The 18,616-nt window shown below is 38.7% G+C and overlaps 1 protein-coding gene and 1 long non-coding RNA gene across 2 annotated transcripts in view; both read left to right on the forward strand.

The window, feature by feature from the left end:
* Window positions 1-7,947: 7,947 nt before the first annotated feature.
* LOC117824444 lies at window positions 7,948-9,924 on the forward strand. Its single transcript, XR_004633591.1, has 3 exons — window positions 7,948-8,040; window positions 8,236-8,390; window positions 9,138-9,924. It is a non-coding gene; the product is annotated as an uncharacterized LOC117824444 (long non-coding RNA).
* A 6,199-nt stretch (window positions 9,925-16,123) lies between these two features.
* Window positions 16,124-18,616, forward strand: part of LOC117824178 (pleckstrin homology domain-containing family G member 1) — a 94,299-nt gene continuing 91,806 nt past the window's right edge. The window contains exon 1 of the mRNA XM_034699591.1: window positions 16,124-16,362. Within this exon, the coding sequence (XP_034555482.1) occupies window positions 16,284-16,362 (79 nt within the window). The 5' untranslated portion in view covers window positions 16,124-16,283. The remainder of the gene's footprint in view (window positions 16,363-18,616) is intronic.

An 18,616-nucleotide genomic window follows, 5' to 3' on the forward strand; every position in this document is an offset into this window, starting at 1 on the left:
AATAATCTAACCTTTGAACAAATGATTGTATTTTATTCCATGTAATGAAGTGGTTTCACTCAATGTTACTTCCTTCTCTTACAGGGTGGAGGATAACAAACAAGGCCACAAGGGGGCAGAAGAGCCCCAAACAGAAGCCCTTGTCTTGGAGGCTTTGAGGATGCAGCAGTAACCGGCACGTCCTACCCATCATATTCATAAATCAAATTATGAAGCAAGCACTGAGGAGTTGAACCTATTGAATAAGGTAAATCTGGGAACAATCTCTGCAGGGAATGAACCAGGTTTCATGTTTGTAAATAGCTGGTGATTCAAGAGTCTTGGACTCCACGATAATGGACTTTGTTCAACAAATCCTGGCTCCTCTGACCAAACACACTCATGCAAGGAATGTTATCATCCATGTCAGCTGATACTGATAATCAACAGTTTAGATTACTGAAGTGTGGTTTTAACAGTGTTTTTAAAAGGCTCAGTGATAGCAATGAAGAAAAAAAAAATGTATCAGGACCAATCCCTTCTTTTCATCAAGGTGTGAGTCATTTCAGCAGGCGGCTAAGAGGTGACAGAGTTTTAGAGAATTTAAGTTTTTAATTTAGTTTAAATGTTCTAGCTTTCTCCAATCAACATCTCTCATTATCATTTTTATATCTGTTAAACAGTAAGTGGAAAAAGTTCACCTCTATTAGTGAACCGGACTACTTAACCCTCCAGTTATGTTCGTTTCTCTGGAGCAGCAATAATGTTCCTGGGTAAATTTGACCTGGGGCATATTCAATTATCCAAAAGTGTCAAAACCCCAAAAAATCCCAATACACATTTTTTTAAATTGAATTTTTAGCACCATTTAAATCAAGATTTAGTTAATTGGTGTTCTTTAATTCTCACAGATCATGGTTCAATGAGGATAACTCACTTGTCTTTTATTAAAATTAATGTTAAAACTTTTTTAATGTACATTGGAAAGCCCAAAATATAAATACAATAGTTTTACATGGCATAGATTTTTGTTTATTTTACTTTACATTTTGAATTATTTTTATTTTTATGAAGTGATTTTGATAAATTAACACGACTCCTCTTCTGGCACATGCTGCCTAGATTTTGATGCTGTATTTAGCTTGTTTGGGAGGCATATATTGCCTAAAATACACTTTAAAAAGGGTCAATTTGACCTGCAACATACCAGTAAGGTTAAAGGAATTGACTACAGCCAAATTAAACTTACATGTAAGACAACATGCTGTACCTGTGTGTAGGCATTCATAGGATGTCTCATCAATCGATCAATCTTTATTTATATAGCACCAATTAACATCAAATGTTAAATCAAAAAGAGCAGGTCCAGACTATACTCTATGTTTTGTACATAAAAGTGATGTAACAAAAATAACGTGTCATTCAAACGGGGGTTTCCTTTCAGATCTGAGTGCTGTACATTTTCAAAGCATCATTTTCAGTTTCTTTACACTGTCAGTTCCTCTGAATAGCAGTGACAGTGAAGTCTCTTTCAAAGAAAAGGATTAACTCTTTGTAAAGCATTCTAGTTCGGCAAGATTTAGTCAAGAAAAACGTGTAAGAAAAACAGCTAAGCTTCGCTCCGCCCGAGCTCTCAGATGTGCCTCAGTTTCCTTGAGACGTTGCCTTTTTCTGGTAAATGGGTGGGATTCCTGATCCCATCCCTCCAGGGGAGTGCAAGTGCATGAATAGCTAATGATCCAACGAGAAGACCCTGGCTTTCATTTCATGCCAGAAAATTTCTTCTCCACTGTCAGAGAAACATCAATGAGAGGTCTACTCTGTGCTTTTTGTCTGAAACCCAATTCTTTTGAAATTGTAGTTGACTGAGTCAGACGGGAAGTTTGAATATTTCCCCTCAGATTCGTCTGGAGGAACAAGAACAGATCGTGGAAAAATGGTTGATTTATGTCCCTTTTGGCACCTGTTGAAAGCAAATAAAAATGACTCATGTCACTTGTATGCAACTGTAATATTGGCTGGATACTTGAGCACAAGTTAGGCCTATAAAAATGTCTCAGACCAGTAGATGAGACCAGTCAGTGACAAGAGAGGTGATCGTGATGGAAGGTTTTAACAGATAACAGGGCTATCTTTTTTAAATTAAATGGATATTATCTCAGGTGGAATGCACCAGATTGACCTTCTCATGACTTGTGTCCATTATGAGTGTGTAATCTGCCACAGTGTCAGTCAAGCATAAAGCATTTGGCCTAGTTCACGACACGTATGACATCGATCTTCCCACAGTCCCAATGCACTCCATTGTTTCATCACTGTAGCACCTGATGTAAGATGACTGCCAGTGCTGCTCTCCTTTAACAGAGCTTTAATTGTTTTATATCCCCTCCACATTCTTGAGCTTGCAGTCTCACCTCAGTATGTACCCACACATGTTCACACACACACACACACACACACAAATCTATACCAATTGAAGCAGCACTCATCAGACATTATTATTTCTTCCCAATGAAGTGCTATGCTTGGCTAGCAGTACTAACAAATACAAGCATGAGGGAATGTGGTTTTCCCCTGGCCCAAAAGTGAAACCACATTTTATCCAAGTAAAGTTGAGCAAAGAGGGAAGTATGAGAGACATGAACCCTAGGTAGAAATAACATTCAGAGTCACCTCAGTATGACCACCACAAGGCCATATGAAGTTAACCGTGAATGTATTTGTTTTTTTGTACAAAGGAAACTCAAGAAACTTCAATAGATTTTTTTAACAAACTGGTTGAGTTTCATTATTCAGTATTCAGTTTGTTCAGAAGTCTTGAGTAGTAACCACTGCATACACAGGAAAAAAATGTTTATGAAGTCCGTGTCACTTAACTTGCTGAGGACTACAAATTTGACAATAACAAAATCAAGGCATATGTAATATACAGAAGTGATCTTATTAGACCTTTATAGGCAGTGATGGACAGTAGCAAAGTAAATTTACTTGAGTACTGCACTTAAGTACATTTTTGAGTGTCTGTACTATCCTTGAGTATTATTTTTTTGGGGAAACGTATTACTTTTACTCCACTATATTCCTATCAATGCTCTAGTTACTCACTCAGTGGTTTAGTCGTACCTGTATATCGTGCGTCTCCACGGTTGAACGTGGAACACAGAGCAGATTTGCCTCAGATCAGGCAGTTCATGTAGAGGTGGCAATGATGGCTATAATTCTCCACCTGAGCTCCCATGGTCATATCTTCAGCCCGTGTTAGAGGTTCTTGAAATGAAGAATGTTACGTACCGTTTGAAATGTTCTCCCTGTTTCCCACTCTGCCCAAACATACAAACATTCACTGTCCAATCTGAGAAAGCGTGTTGAGCTACGTAACATTTGTTTCATTCCAGATGAACATTTCAAACCAAGTTGCCTGTGCTTGGAGTAACTTAGTTTCTGTTTTTATTTCATGGTAAAGTTTTTAGAGATTTCAAGTGATGGTTTCTAGATAAACATGATGTAACATAATGTACTCCTATGTATTCTTTACTGCACTTATGTATTTTGAAAATACAAAGTTTTGATATTTTTTAAGAAGTACTTTGAATACTTAAGTATTTTTAAAAGCAAGTACTTCAGTACTTTAACTCAAGTAATAATCTGACAGAACAACTTTCACTTGTATTGTAGTAATATTGGACCTGGAGGATCTATACTTTGACTTAAGTAATGAAGCTGTGTACTTTGTCCACCACTGGTTATAGGTACTTCAAATCCATGCTTGAGACTACCAGCCGCATTACTACACCACTACACTGAACTCAAGCATCTATCCACGGCTAACTTTAGCAGTAGCTAGTAGGGACACATATAGTGTAGATCTTTCCATTGACACTAATGCTAACCTCTAACACTGGAATAAGAAACACAGCGATGCTGACATGCTAGTGCTTGTTGTTAGTTCACTATGCGTAGCCTGAGTGAGTTGTATGAATGCAGGTCAAATGAAGGATTATAGTTTTGTCTGTTTTGTCTGAATATGTTTATTACTGTTTCAATGAATAACTCATGTAATCCAACTTGAGTCTGACTCACAGGTTTAATCCACTGCTCTATAAAAGGATAAAGTTGTTCTGGTTTTGTGGATTTCACAATGTGAAACATTTATCCTTGTCTTACCCAAAGGAGAAACTATATTTTTGTTTCCATTTCCCATAGCTTAACCAACTTACATCAGCTGTTAGTTGGACCTTTTAGTTTCATAACAGCTATGTATTCCTTTTTTCTCTGTGTGGGTATTTCATGCTGCTGCTGCCAGGACCTCATTTACTCTTATTTCGGGCTGGGAAGCGGGCTTTGGACACTGGGGAAATCTGGTGTGCCTCTGCTCCTCTCACAGCTAATTAGTGTGTGAACTAATTGCATAGCTAACTTTAGCAAAGCGACAGCCTAGTTCCTTCTGTCCGCTATCTATATAGAAGGGAGGGAGATAGAGCAGAGCCGTCTGGTGACTTCCAGTTCCTTTTAGAATATTCTAGCAAGAACTTTTACCTCTGGAGCCTGTAAACTGCGCAGCCTAAACAGATATTTTGTCAGTTTGACAATACATTAAATAAGTCACAGTTTACCTTTTGCGAGTGACCACGATCATGCCTCTTTTTCAACATCACACAACATTAATTTTAGTTCCAAAACCTTGTGAGGGTACCTTTAAATATGTGTAAACAAAATGCTCCCACTTCTCTGAGCCACCTTCAGGTTTTGGTTAATACACCAATGCCATGTATCACTTAGAGTTGCATAGCAGTGTTAACACTTATCTTATGACTGGTTGCTAAGTATACGGCAGACCAGCAGCCAATTTGCTCAGCTTTGTATGAACACTTAATGAGGAGGAAACAACTAGCTCTACTTTGTCAACCTCCCAGTCAAAACAAAACCAGGAGGTCATTCTGCTCTACCTCTTTTTACACTCAGATTTTTGTACAGAAGTATAAACAGGAAATGTTCTTTATATCAACATCTGGAACCCTTAGTAGGTTAAGCTAACAATAGTTTATACAACAGATACAAAGACAAAATGTGCCTTTGCTGATGATTGTCAATTTTACTTCTGTAACCACCAGTTCAGATCATCCTCATTGTACGGCATGCAGGCCTAATAAAATATACTGTTCTTTTAGGTTCCCATCATATCATATAACCTATTAATTCAAATAAATCAATTACTTTTTTGTATTTTTGACCGTATAATTAAATTATCTCTTTGTATTGTTCATCAAGTGAAAGTATCGGACTCCATATATGGCTGTTTGTATGACAGCTCCTGACCGTACTGCTGAAATTAAGTGTATATTACCTCAAACAAATCTCCAAAATAAGATCATTCCTTTCCCCCTGCGATCTGTCCAAAGTCATCCATGCTTTTATTTTTCTCATCTTGGTTATTGTAATGCACTTTTAACAGGTATCAGTCAGAACTCCCTCCATAGACTCCATTTAGTTCAAAATGCAGCCGCTTGGATTTTAACAGGCACATCAAAATATCAACACATCACTCCTGTCCTCGCCAGCCTAAAGTGGCTGCCAGTTTTTTATCGTGTCAATTTTAAGATTTTATTAATTACTTTTAAAATTTTAAATGGACAGGCCCCAAACTATTTAAGCAACCTTTTAACCCCCTATGTGCCTGGGCGGCCCCTCAGATCTGTGGATGCATCTCTGCTGGTTGTGCCAAGATCCCGCCTTAAAACAATCAGAGCTCCAAGACTGTGAAACTCCCTGCCACTGACAATTAGACAGTCCACAACCTTAACTGCTTTGACATCCTCTCTAAAAATATTTTTATATAAGAAGGCATTTCTCCACCCTTAATTCTTGAATTTGTTCTGCATTCAGATGTCTTATTTTGCTTCTGTCTTTTTTCTTCCCCGTTTGCGCCATTTTTTATGCTTTGTAATATCTGCTTTTTTGTTGTGAAGCACTTTGTAACCTTGTTAAGAAAAGTGCTATATAAATAAAGTTTACTATTATTATTATTATTATTAGAATAAGTTTAAGAGTTGCACTATGTATAGTTGTTACATAAAAAGAAACAGGAGGCACTGACACTACATCATGTGGTACAATCATTATATTAAAATATTAATAAACACAATCATTTTCTGCAGCATCCCTCTCTTTCCTTATTTGCAGCAACATTGTCATTTATAGTTTATTGTTATTGTAACATGAGACTGATGGGTCACATCAGCAATGATCACACAGCTTCCACATTAGTTCTACTTTACATTATCAACTCAACACAAATATACACTACTCACAATAAGTTAGGGATATTGTGAGAGACTCAGTGGATTTCATACATACGGTGTTTGTTTCACTTCAGAGATTTTTGGGATAGGGAGGCAATTGTATTGGGGTGATAGACACACCTCATTTTGTGTTTTCCACGTAATGGTCTCACTGTGTACAGTGTGCCATACATATTGGGTCCAATACCAAAAGACAACCCTTTTCAATGTGGCATCAATTTCAACATTCTGTGGGTATAAAAAGCTGGTATTGTCAGTAAGACATTCCAAGCTCATCATTCAAACAGCCATGAACACACGACGTCACTTAACGGACGAGCAGAGCCATCTGGCCATAGCGTGCCTTCGGGTCGGTGGCAGGCGGTCAGATGTTGCTCGTGAACTTGGTGTGTCTCAAAGTGTCATCAGCAGACTTGCATCAAGACACAGAACTACTGGCAGAGTTCGTGACAGACCCTGGAGTGGAGCCCCACGAGTGACAGACCGCAACGATGACCAGTACCTAAGGACCTATGCACTCAGACATCATTATGCAACTGCCACACAGCTGCAGGCCTGTTTACGAGATGTGAGGGGTACTAGGGTTTCCAGACAAACCATTCGCAACCGACTCCACCGCTTTGGCTTGAATGCCAGACGACCGTTGCAGGTGACTCCACTGACACCAAGACACCGCCGTGAACGTTTGCAGTGGGCACAAGACCATGTGACCTGGACAATGCAGCAGGGGTCTACCGTCCTGTTCACTGATGAGTGTCGGGTCACCTTGCACAGAAATGATGGTCGTCAGCGTTGCTGGAGAAAGCGAGGTGAGCGATACGCCAAGGTCGACATGGTCTCCAGGGTTCGCTTTGGTGGAGGAGGTGCAACAGTCTGGGCAGGCATCACCAGTCAGCGCAAAACAGATTTGGTTATTGTAGATGGCTCAGTCACTGCACGTTCTTACCTCAGAGACATCATAGAACCCATCATCATCCCCCAATTCCGCCAGCACACCCCCAACTTTCTGTTCATGGATGATAATGCTCCACCACATCGTGCCAGAATTGTCACAGCTCGACTTCAGGAAGTCGGAGTGCCTCATATGGTATGGCCAGCAATGTCCCCGACCTGAACCCCATAGAGCACGTCTGGGACCAGCTGAAGCAGAGACTGGACGATCGTACCCCACCCCCACGTGACCTGGCAGAACTGCGTGTAGCACTTGTGGAAGAGTGGAACGCATTGCCTCAGAACAACATCAGGAGGCTAGTGAGGAGCATGAGACGTCGCTGTCAAGCTGTCATTGCGGCAAATGGTGGAAACACCCGCTACTGACATTGTCAATTTTTTGGTTATTTGGGGCTATCCTTGTTATTGTCAAAATTTTGGGGGTAATAAATATTAAAATAATGAAAATGGTGTTTCTTCTCATTCATTATTAGTAATATCAAAGGGAACTTTTACTTATTTTATTAAAATTCAGACCAAATAAGAAAAGCACTCATGTAAATAACAATATCCCTAACTTATTGTGAGTAGTGTACTTCTATTAACAGAAGCTCCAACTTAAATCTTTGGCAGGAGCTTTGTCTTGCTCCTCCGGCTCTCCTGTGTGACTCCCAGGTCCAGCGTGCTACTGCAGAGCAAGCAGAGCAATCAATCAACAGTTTACACCTGTGTTAATTAGCTCAAACACTGCTCCCACAAACCCCACCCACACGTCTCTCCCCTGCAGCTGAGCCTACACCATGCCCCATCAGCTTACTCAAAGACAGCCCTGGTATGTTGACCTCACTTGTTGTTCTTCTGAGATTCACTGCATTGCCAATCATAGGTTGCAAACCACTCTAGACAAAAAAGAAAACATTGCTCCGTCACCAGATCTTTAGATCGAGAGATTTCACACATGTTCTCACTTTCACAGCTTGATAATGGCCCTTGTTTAAAGCTATAAACACTGCTGCCTTTGTTGCAGATGAAACCAAAGTGTGTTTGAGGTGAGCCACAGGCTCTTGTGGTTTGATGACCTAGACTTTCTCCTGATGGAGAAAACAGACGCCCATTTCAATCAGACCCCCCCACCTGCCACTCATCTACCTCCTGTTGTTGAGCTTGAGTGGGTGGATCGAGGTACTCCCACGAGACACAAATATGATACGTAATGCAACCAACATGCAACAGGTGACAGGAGAGTATAAGATGAAACAGGATTATGAGGAATGGATTTACAGTCAGAGTTTGGAGGTAGCAGTGGATCATGTTTCTGGGAAACTGAGCCGAGGGTTGCACATGGTCGGCTACAGAGAAGATGGAACACAGTAGGAGTTGGTGTTGAACTTGCTTGTTGTAAAGAACTTGTAAAAGTATCAGTCACAAGAGGTGGTGGTAGAGCAGCACCTGGTTTAGAAATGTCTGGACCAGGTGCAAAGTGAAATACTCTTGAGATGAATTAGAGGGGTCAGAGGTCAGGCTGTGGGTTGCTGCTGAGAACTTCTCGTCTCTAAATATTGTTTTGCAGGATCAACTCTAAAAGACAAGCATCTTGCTCCTGTACTACACATTTATTCTGGGCATTTTTTTGTAATATATCTGCAGATTCAACTTTATTTTTTAATTCTGTAGCTTTTGTGGCAGGGGAATTTCAGCCCAAATATCCAAGCACAAGTTGATGATTATTTGAACATACATTGAAAAACAACTGAAACATTTCATTGAAAAATGAGCAGTATAGAAATACAATTTATTCAAGCATTTGCACAATGTTTGAAAAACTAATGCACACAAAAATCAAGAAATAGGACATATGAAGAGCAATATCCAGTATTCAGATTTGTGCGTGTGTTCCCTTGATGTTCTCGTTGTTAATCATCATTCTAGGTGGGGCTCATTCCATGTAGAGCATAACAGATCCTGAGATCAACCCTACAGGGCAACCAGTTACCTGGTTGACATCATCATCATCCCCCTGGACAACTTGACACCAGGAAGTGACGTAACCATAAGATGTTAAAAATAGACACAAGGGACCCAGGACACCAGACGTGGTTCAAGGGAATGTTCTCTGAGGTCGAATACTAATGGGTTTTGTGGCTCCATGTGTCTGTTCTCCTGTTTTGTGTCTTTTACATAACACGACAGGTCATATTTCTTCACAGGAATCTTAAACTAATCAGCCAATCTTTGCTAGTGTCAGCAGGAAACTTCAACAGACGTACGGGCAGCATGGTTACTGTTTCTAATTTGATGTGTAATGGAAGTTTGTGGCCTGTAAGGAAGAATTAACTCATGCTCATCTTATCTGATTAGCCCGCTGGAACTGTAGAACTCACCTGCCAACAAGCTGTTGTCTGTTCAGCTCACTGGTTTCGGTCCTTTCACAGCTGCTGAGCCAAACCGAAAACGTGTTCATTGATAATCAGTGAACTAAATAAAATGACAAAGCGAGAGCTGTATTTGTCCGGAGGGTTTTAAACGAGCTCAGAGACAGTGATGACAGACCAATGAAAGTTTCTTCCTGTACTGATAAGATAGAGACTCCCCGGCTATTTGATTCCTGTGAGTATCAGTCTCTTGTGACTTAGATTTCATATGTAGTAATGAACACAGAAATTATATAATTGGCCAAAAAAGGTCTTTAAAGCTCCTGTAAGAATTTTTAGCTATTTACTCAATGGACTGAAATAAAATTTGAAGCCAATGAGTATTACAAAGCTGTTTTTTGCTGACTCAAGTTATGAAAGTTAGGCCTGACACATTAAAAGTTAGATTTTTTTTGCAATATATTCTGAACAAATGCTACTACTTAATCTGTAATGATTTACATATTAACCATAGCCTGGGTAAATAATGGACGTAGTATCCGTGACGTCACCCATCTGTTCCTGAGTGCTGTTTTGAAGCCAATCGACGGCGGCAGCCATATTGGAAATGTTGAACTCAACCAGGCAGAGTGTGACGTAAAGACATGGAGTTTGAGTCTCCTAGCAAACAGCTATGTGTTCCTGACCAGGAGTCAAGTCAGTCATGTCCTTATTTGGGCAAAAACTCGTAATCTTAATATCTTCTGAACCGTCACGTTAGAAAAAAATTCAACCCCGTTCAGTGTGTGCCGATAGAGAGATTAGCTACGTAGAGCCAAGCCGTTTTTTGAACCAGGCTGTAAACATGTTTATTAATGCTGCAAAGATCGTCTTTTTTGAATTGATGTGTATGTGGTTTCCGGTGTTTCTGCAGCCAGCCTCAAGGGGATTCTTGATGAATTGCAGTTTATAACACTTCCGCATGGGCTTCATAGTTTGAGACCGGAGGTTGCCGCTTGGTATTAACTCAAAGCTACTATGAGGACATTTCTGTTTGTGTCAATTCTGGCACCCATGTAGAAAAAGTGATGCCTGATGAAAAATTTCATCCTGATGCAACGGAAAATGTAAAAAAAAATAGTATTTTTCTTCAAGTTTAAAAATGGGTATAAAAAGGGAATAGCTTCAGCACAACTGTTTTCTAAAGTTTTCCAGATTTCATTGCATATTAAGCATCTCATTTGTGTACTGAATGAACAAAAACCCCGACTACTTTCCCACCGCATCAGCATCCATAATGCGGGTGCTACATGGGCAGTGATCAGAGATAGCATTACACACCCTCTGAGGCATTTCCTGTGGCGTTTCCTGCTTTTTTCACGACTTCATGTGCTAATGTGCATTAATCCTGTCAAACTCTCGACAGCTCTTTTTCTGTCTCAGGCTCTGATATCACAAAGGCTCTCTCTCTCTTTCTCACACAGTTGTCGCTCTGAACTAAAAGCAGCAGACCGGAGCTCTCAGTTTTAGACAGCCGATGGTGGAGATAAGCTTTCCTAATGCTTGTAAGTGCACACGCACACATGCCTGTGCCTGGGAGGAATAGCAGAGATCTGCAGAGGGCACAGCTCAGTTTGAGGGAAAAAAAACTGTCTGGGAAGTCGTAAAAATGATGCTGAGGTGTGCAAAAATATGTGTCGAAAAACTAAGCTAAACATACACTGAGCTTAAAGACATGAGGTCATGAGGTATAATAACAGTGTTTGAACTTGCTATGCATTGTTGTGTCTCTAAAACTTAATGAAGAGTTTTTGAAACACAACAATGAGTGTCATCTTCATAACAAGCCTGCATGGTCTCAGTCAGGTCTGGAGTGATTTCTGTTGTGGCTGCCCTCATCTTTTTTTTCAGACACATCTTTTGTTTGTTGGAGAGGAAAATGATTGAGTCTATTTTTGGCTTCTTATCTCACTTACTGCCCTTTGACACCAAAAACATTGTCTACAGCGTGACTCAGTTCAACAGAAGTCCTACCATGTCTCCATCAGTCTGCCAGAGATAAGGTCACCCTTAACCATATCGCCTTAAAGTATTACATGGCAGCTCGGGCACACTCTGATACGATTATCAGAAACTATAAAACCATACATCTTTTTAAATTGAATTAAAACAGTCATTGATCATCTGTAAGAACGATACAGATGATGGTCCTGCAACACTGAAGAAGATGTTACTTCTGTTTCACCAATACATTTCCAATATTCATAATATTCCTTACAAAATGATAATAACTTTATTTAAGCTATAATAACTTTAATATATTTTTAAACATTTTTTATTTAAATGTTGCTTTATTATTTTAGTCATTTTAACTGTTATCTTATTCTATATTTATTTATTTATTCATTCATTTATTTATTGTATTTAGTTTATTATTATTATTATTATTATTATTATTATTATTATTATTATTATTATTATTATTATTATTATCTTCCCTAATATGTCTTGCCATTGTTTTATTTCTGTTTCTTTCTTGTTTTTCAATCACTGTAAAAGCACTTTGGGTTGCATTTGATTTGTATGAAAGGTGCTATATAAATAAAGCTTGATTGATTGATTGATTGATTGATTGATTGATTGATTGATTGATTGATTGATTGATTGATTGATTGATTGATTGATTGATTGATTGATTGTACCTTTCAATACCAATAGATCCAAAGGGCTACACAGACCAACATGTACATGGATTCAAAACAAGGACACAAACTTTTCTATTTAGCCTTGCTGCCAACCTCTATTGAGCTTGTTCAATCCTGTAAGATATCAATCAACTAAATTAGCTTTTAAGGGCCTTTCTTAATCCTAGCATCAACCAAATTTCAATGTTGAAATCCTGGTTAGCGCTCACTGTGACAAGTAGTACGTTTTTCATAAAATGACCCCAAACAGAGTTCACATAAGAAATGAGTAACAGTTTGGTCAAAAGTTAATAATAAATAATAAATAATAAATAATATGAATAATAAACATTAACATTTGCAAAATAACTGAACAAAAACCACAGATAATGTTGTTGTTGCATTAGAGATCATGTATTAAGATATGTTTAGTCACATAACTGAACAAAATGTTGTAGGCTACAAAGTGAAACTAAATGTTCAATGGTAAGTGGCAGGAAATACACATTGACCTCGTTTTGGATAAATGGGCAAAGATTATTTTTCAAGTCAGTGCACAATGGGTGACTTTGGCTGGAAATGATGTTAAAGTAAAAACTAACATAATGAGACGTGCATAAACATCGTTAAACACAGGAAATATTTATCTTGAAATCAGGAAGTCATTTTGTTTGTCCCATGGTCCAAGTCATCTGAGATAAATGCTTGTTTTGAACAGCACAACATTTCCTCAGAGCGTCACATGACACTACAGAAGGCACTTAGACCTTGTGAGGTGACACAAAAATACAAGTTCTTACATTGTGGAAAGCCATAAATTGTTTTCAGTCTACTTTAGGTTCATGACCACCACCTTCTTCCTTGAACTCAAAACTATTTGGACTATGGGACTCCCACTTTACTGAAAAACGTCCAGGCATGGCTGTACATGCATGCAGGGAAAAACTGTTATTAGCCAGCTAAAATATCTTTCTCTGGAGGACACCAACATGTCGAGAGGACTTCAGTGTTAACAGACAGCTCTGGTATTGTTAGTCTGCTCTGCTGCTACCTGAGGGGAAATCCTCCTTGCTCTCGGGATTTCAGCGGTTTCAGTTGACACTGAAGTCATCCTGCTGTGAGAAAGATGATATCGTATGAAAAAGCTCCAAGGCCAAGCCCTCTCTGTGGGATAATCACTTAGGCTGCAAACACATCAGTGCCAAAGGTATTACTCACCAGATAGAAGAAAACACTTAATTATTATGTGCAAAAGGGTGTTTTTATATGTCTGGACAAATGCACATCATCTCTTAGATGAAAATACAAGCTGCAATCTGTGAATGGCACAAACGTATTTCAATATTTGTATAGAAAACTACAGTGAAATGTGGGATTAAAGTTAGGGGCATGGATATGAGAATTAGGTACAGGACTGTGCTGTTCATTCCCCATGGGTTCCTCACAATGACCCAGTTTCTATTCAGCCCCTGCTCTCTGTATTTGAGCCCTAATGAAGGCTATTAACACAGAAGAGAGGACAACATTTGGTTTTGAATTTCCTTTACATTCTTTATACGGGTGGGGAGGTACCTGGAATCAGTTACTGAATCTGTAAATGTCAGGTGGGGTGTCACAAAAACACTGCTGTCCAAAGTGTAACGTTGAAAGCAACATGATCTCCACAGAGTCACATCTTTGTCTGATACAAAGAAAAAACAACTGTTTGTACAGCAAGAATGATAGTTCACAGAAGTTCCCCACAGGTCTAGATATAAATACCTGGAAGATGAAAGATCATTTAATAATCGAGACAGCAGAATAATAGAAGAAACATGATAATAGTCTAAATAAAACATCACATCTATGATGAACTTTGGGGAACTTAATCAGTCTTTCCTTTATTTTTTGGGCTCATATGGAAATACTACATAAGCAGAAAGGAATGTTTCCTAAACCTGGAGCCTAACAAAGTAAAACTATGTGACCTCAGCTTCTGTCTTAAACACAAGCACCTTCAGGGACCTTTCATTTCCACTCAGATTACAGAGATCACCTCGAGCTCTGCTTGACCCAACAGCCGACCATGAAGTTGACCATATAAAACATGTTTAAAGCCCACAATTAAACTAAAACATGCACATAATTCTTAGGTTGTGTTTAACTAAATGATCCAGCTCATATATTTGAGGTAGTAGTCAGAAAATAGTGGATGATATTTGTTGTTTGTGGGCTGGAGAAACTTCTGATCTGATGTTATTCTCAAAGGGGAATTCCCCTCATACCTGTACCTTTTAGGCTTTGCTATGTCAGCTTTGTGTTTGGACTTGTTTTTTCCATCGTGAAACAAGCTCTTGTATTTATGGAAATATTGTTTTATTTGAAGTAATAAACTCTTGGATGGTACTCACTTAATTTCAGATGAAAAAATGCAGAGTTATTGTTTTTATTGTACATTTGATGCAAAAATAACTCTTTGTCTTGTATCAACAAAGTCTAGTAATATAGAAAAAGGGTAAGTCACAGAAATGCATGCTTTTTAATGTTTTTTCCTCTAGCAACCTTACCCTTTTCCACTCTCTTTTCTGATATATTGATGATTGTTGATGTGATTGCTGATTATTTTTTCTCAGATTCTTGGAAGCCTCTTTTTCAGTTAACATCCAAGTCCAGAGGTACCACTTATTTCACTTCCTTTGTGTAAGATCACCATCCCACCATTGCTGTGTGAATAATAATGTATCAGCTACTTCTGTGATGAATTTCCATATCATATTTTAAAATGTATGTGTTAAATGTATGTGTGTCATCAAAAGTGTCATCTCATTCATGCTTTTATTTCCTCCCGTCTTGACTACTGCAACTCACTATACACCTGTCTTAACCAGAAATCAATCCACTGCCTTCAAACAGTACATCTGGCATCCCTACATTGGCTCCCTGTTGTTTTTAGGATTGATTTTAATATACTTTTAATCATGTTCAAAGCATAACATGGATCTGCCCCTTAATATATTTCTTGGTTTTACCCCCCCATGAACCAGATCCACTGCCAGGTCTGAGATCCTCTGGCAGTGCTCTGCTTGCTCTTCCATGGTCCAAACTGAAAACTAAAGGCGGCAGGGCCTTTGCTGTCAGAGCCCCCAGACTGCAGAACAGCCTAACAGAGAAAATGCAGAGTCTGCTTTTATTACCTGTTTTTATTGTTTTTGTGAAGCACTTCGTTACTTGTATTGAAAAGTGCTATACAAATAAAAGTATAATAATAATAATAATAATAATAATAATGATAATAATAATAATAATAACAATAATAATAATAATAATAATAATAATAATAATAATAATCAAAACCCTAAAGAAAAAAATGACATTTGAAAGGCTAAGTATTAAATTGAAGATTTTTTTTTCTCTTGGTTTATACAGGAAAATATTTATTTAAATTTTTGTGTCTTGTTATTAGCACATTCCCAATTGCTTTTGAATGCTACAGTTTGAGGCAATGAAAATCAAGTTGTTAATCAATGCAAATCAAGTTGTTAATTTTTAATGATTACAGATTAACTTCCAGGAAGAGGATTAGGGCCACTGACAAAAAAAAAAAATGATGGTCAATTAATTTTTAAATTATTATCAGTATGAGAAAACAGTCAGAATTCTGACTTTAATCTCAGAATTCTGACTTTTTCTCATAATAATAATAATAATTTTTTTTTTGACCTTAATTATTTTTTCAGTGGCCCTAATCCTCTTCCGTAATATGGTGTATCGTTTAAAGGTAATTTAGTAATGAGTAAGTAAAAATGTAAAGTTTTTCCTGTTACTGCAACCGAGGGTGCAACTTTGAACACCCAGAAGTCAAAAAGCATCAAGACAGGTGAGACGTCCATCGGTGATGACGTAACGCTTCATGGAGTGGTGCAATTAAACCATTAAAGTCATCCTGGTTGGATCAGCTGACAAACGCGGACGTAGCTCAGTGATTGAACTATTAAAGTTGCCAACTTGGTCAAAGTGAAAGCGGTTTGTTTCAGTGTAAAGGAGGGCTTTTAAGTGTTTTAATGAAGTTCGACTTGTCTCCAATCGGGAGGCGAAGACCCGCACGGGGAGTCTCTGCAAAGACACCTTCAAAGAAACACAGTGAGTGAATATTGTCTCAGGTTGAGCACGCGCTGCATATGGCCCACAGACTGGGCAAGTGTTGCTTATTGTGCTGCGCAGGTAGTTTCACGGCGCGAGCAAGCAGTCTGCAGGCCAGACAGAGAGAGAAATGCTGACAGCTGAATACAGATAGAAGATAATAGAGAGATTTGTGGGGAACAGGTTGCATAAGAGGGAGAAATAAAGAAGAGCGTGGGGCAGCGAAATGCACTGTTGATTATGAGATGGCATGTGTGTAGGGATGTGTGATGGACAGAAAGAACATGAAGTCCTTCTTTCATTAAGGTGAACTCTGACTCTGACCTTTTTAAAACAAGAGCTTGCATAACTGGAGAGTGATTTTACAAAACAAGACGACCGAAAGCCATGCATTATGCTCTCCAGACTGAACTGACAGTTCCAAATCTTCAAGTGTTTTTTTTTGCTTGGTCAGACTTCAGGCTCTTGTGCAACAGCAGCAGATGGAGGAGGGGGTGGAACAGTGCAGCTTTTGGCATTCACAGGTGGCTATCACACTGCATCACTCCTGTCTTCTTAAGTGATGATTAATTCTTAATATTATGAACTACAAATAGCATTCTGCCATTTCGTCTAAGATTGACAAGACCCTTTCTCACCACTCAAACAACCCCTGCTGTTTCATGCTGGATTTGAGCAATACTTTGACATTTTATGAAAAATGCATATTCATGTGCTTGCTCAAGTGATGGATGAGAAGGTTGGTCAGATGTATTTCAATACAAAAGCTGCTGCCAGAAGTAGTTAGATTATTCCAGCATATGGGAATAGGGGAACTAGCTATTTGCCAGCTGAGCAAATCAGGCATCAGGAAGTAATGCTAAATGAGTAGCTAACGACCTCTTGACCCCTTTAAAATGCACACTTAAGGCTGACACATATTACAGGATTCTTCAAACCTTCACACATTTAGATACCACACACTTGATGATAACAAATGACAGATTGCACAAGATCTCTCTCTTCTGATTCTTCAGCAGAGTATCAGGTTCTTCACGCTCAATATTCCAAATCTCGTGTAGTAAAACGTGACTTCGGTGTAAACAAATACAGTGGACAGAATTTCGGTCCAACTCTTCTCTTCGTCCGTCCTGTTGTGGTAGGTTTTGGACGAAACATTCTATAAACATTCATGCTGTTGCCACAAATCAACCAGTTGGTCTTCCATGTCGTTGTTCCAAGAGACTTTTGTTTTCACCGGCGCCATGTTTTTGTTTGTTTTTACGTCTTCTTCCGTCAGTCAGCTGAGTCAGCTTACGTCTTGATTGGCTTTTGCTCTGGTACACGTGACATTACACACTGTGCGTGCTCGGCTCCTCTCAGAGCATCCCACGCACGACAGGGTTTCTATTAGCAAATATTAAACATGTTCATTATTTACGATCTCTCCTTCTGAGGCCTTCTGAGCGGCTCCGACTGGACAAAATCACTCTTAACACACCACACACCACAGGAAAATCAGACACCATGTTGTTTGCAAACATCAGACAAGCCCGCCTTTGCTGGCTTTGATCGTAAGGGAGAGATCGGGACAGAAATCAGCCCGATTATCCTGTAGTGTGTACCCGCCTTTATGTTGTAACACTAGTTTATGTATGGATAAGACTACAATATACAACCAATTAACTTAAAAAGGTTTAATATATTTTGGTGCCATTGGGCAGAACCAACTAATCATGTTCTTCAATTTTCAGTCTTTGCTAGGCCAAACTAACTGACTATCTCCTGTAACTTGCTAAATAGCAAGATACAGGCAGGAGACATCGGTAGTGCTTTTAAAAGGTTCAATTTTAGGGGCTGTTTAGGTAAAAATAAAATCAAATAAGAGTAAGAATGATTATTTTAGTACAGGTTGATTGTTTCCTTTAAATGTTCTTAGTAGTCAATGGAATTTGTTTGCAACCTTCAGAGTTAGCTCTCCACTTTCAGTTAACATGTCTAGTAGAGATGGGATTTATGGCTCTTTGAAGGGAACCGGATCTTGAAGAGCCGTTCCTTTCAAAGAGCCATTCAAAAGACTGGCTCTTTCCTCATTGTTATATTTATCTATTTTTTAGAAGTCAACCAGGGGTAAATCTTTTTTTATCAATGAAACAATCACTGTTAGCAGTTATAAGATAAGATCTGGATCAGAATAATTCAAACTTACACATCCCACCAATAAATATACTCTATTGGTGGGAATTATTCTGAAATATTGATTATAATTTCAATT

The sequence above is a fragment of the Notolabrus celidotus genome, chromosome 13, assembly GCF_009762535.1.
Source record: "Notolabrus celidotus isolate fNotCel1 chromosome 13, fNotCel1.pri, whole genome shotgun sequence".
Classification (NCBI taxonomy): domain Eukaryota; kingdom Metazoa; phylum Chordata; class Actinopteri; order Labriformes; family Labridae; genus Notolabrus; species Notolabrus celidotus.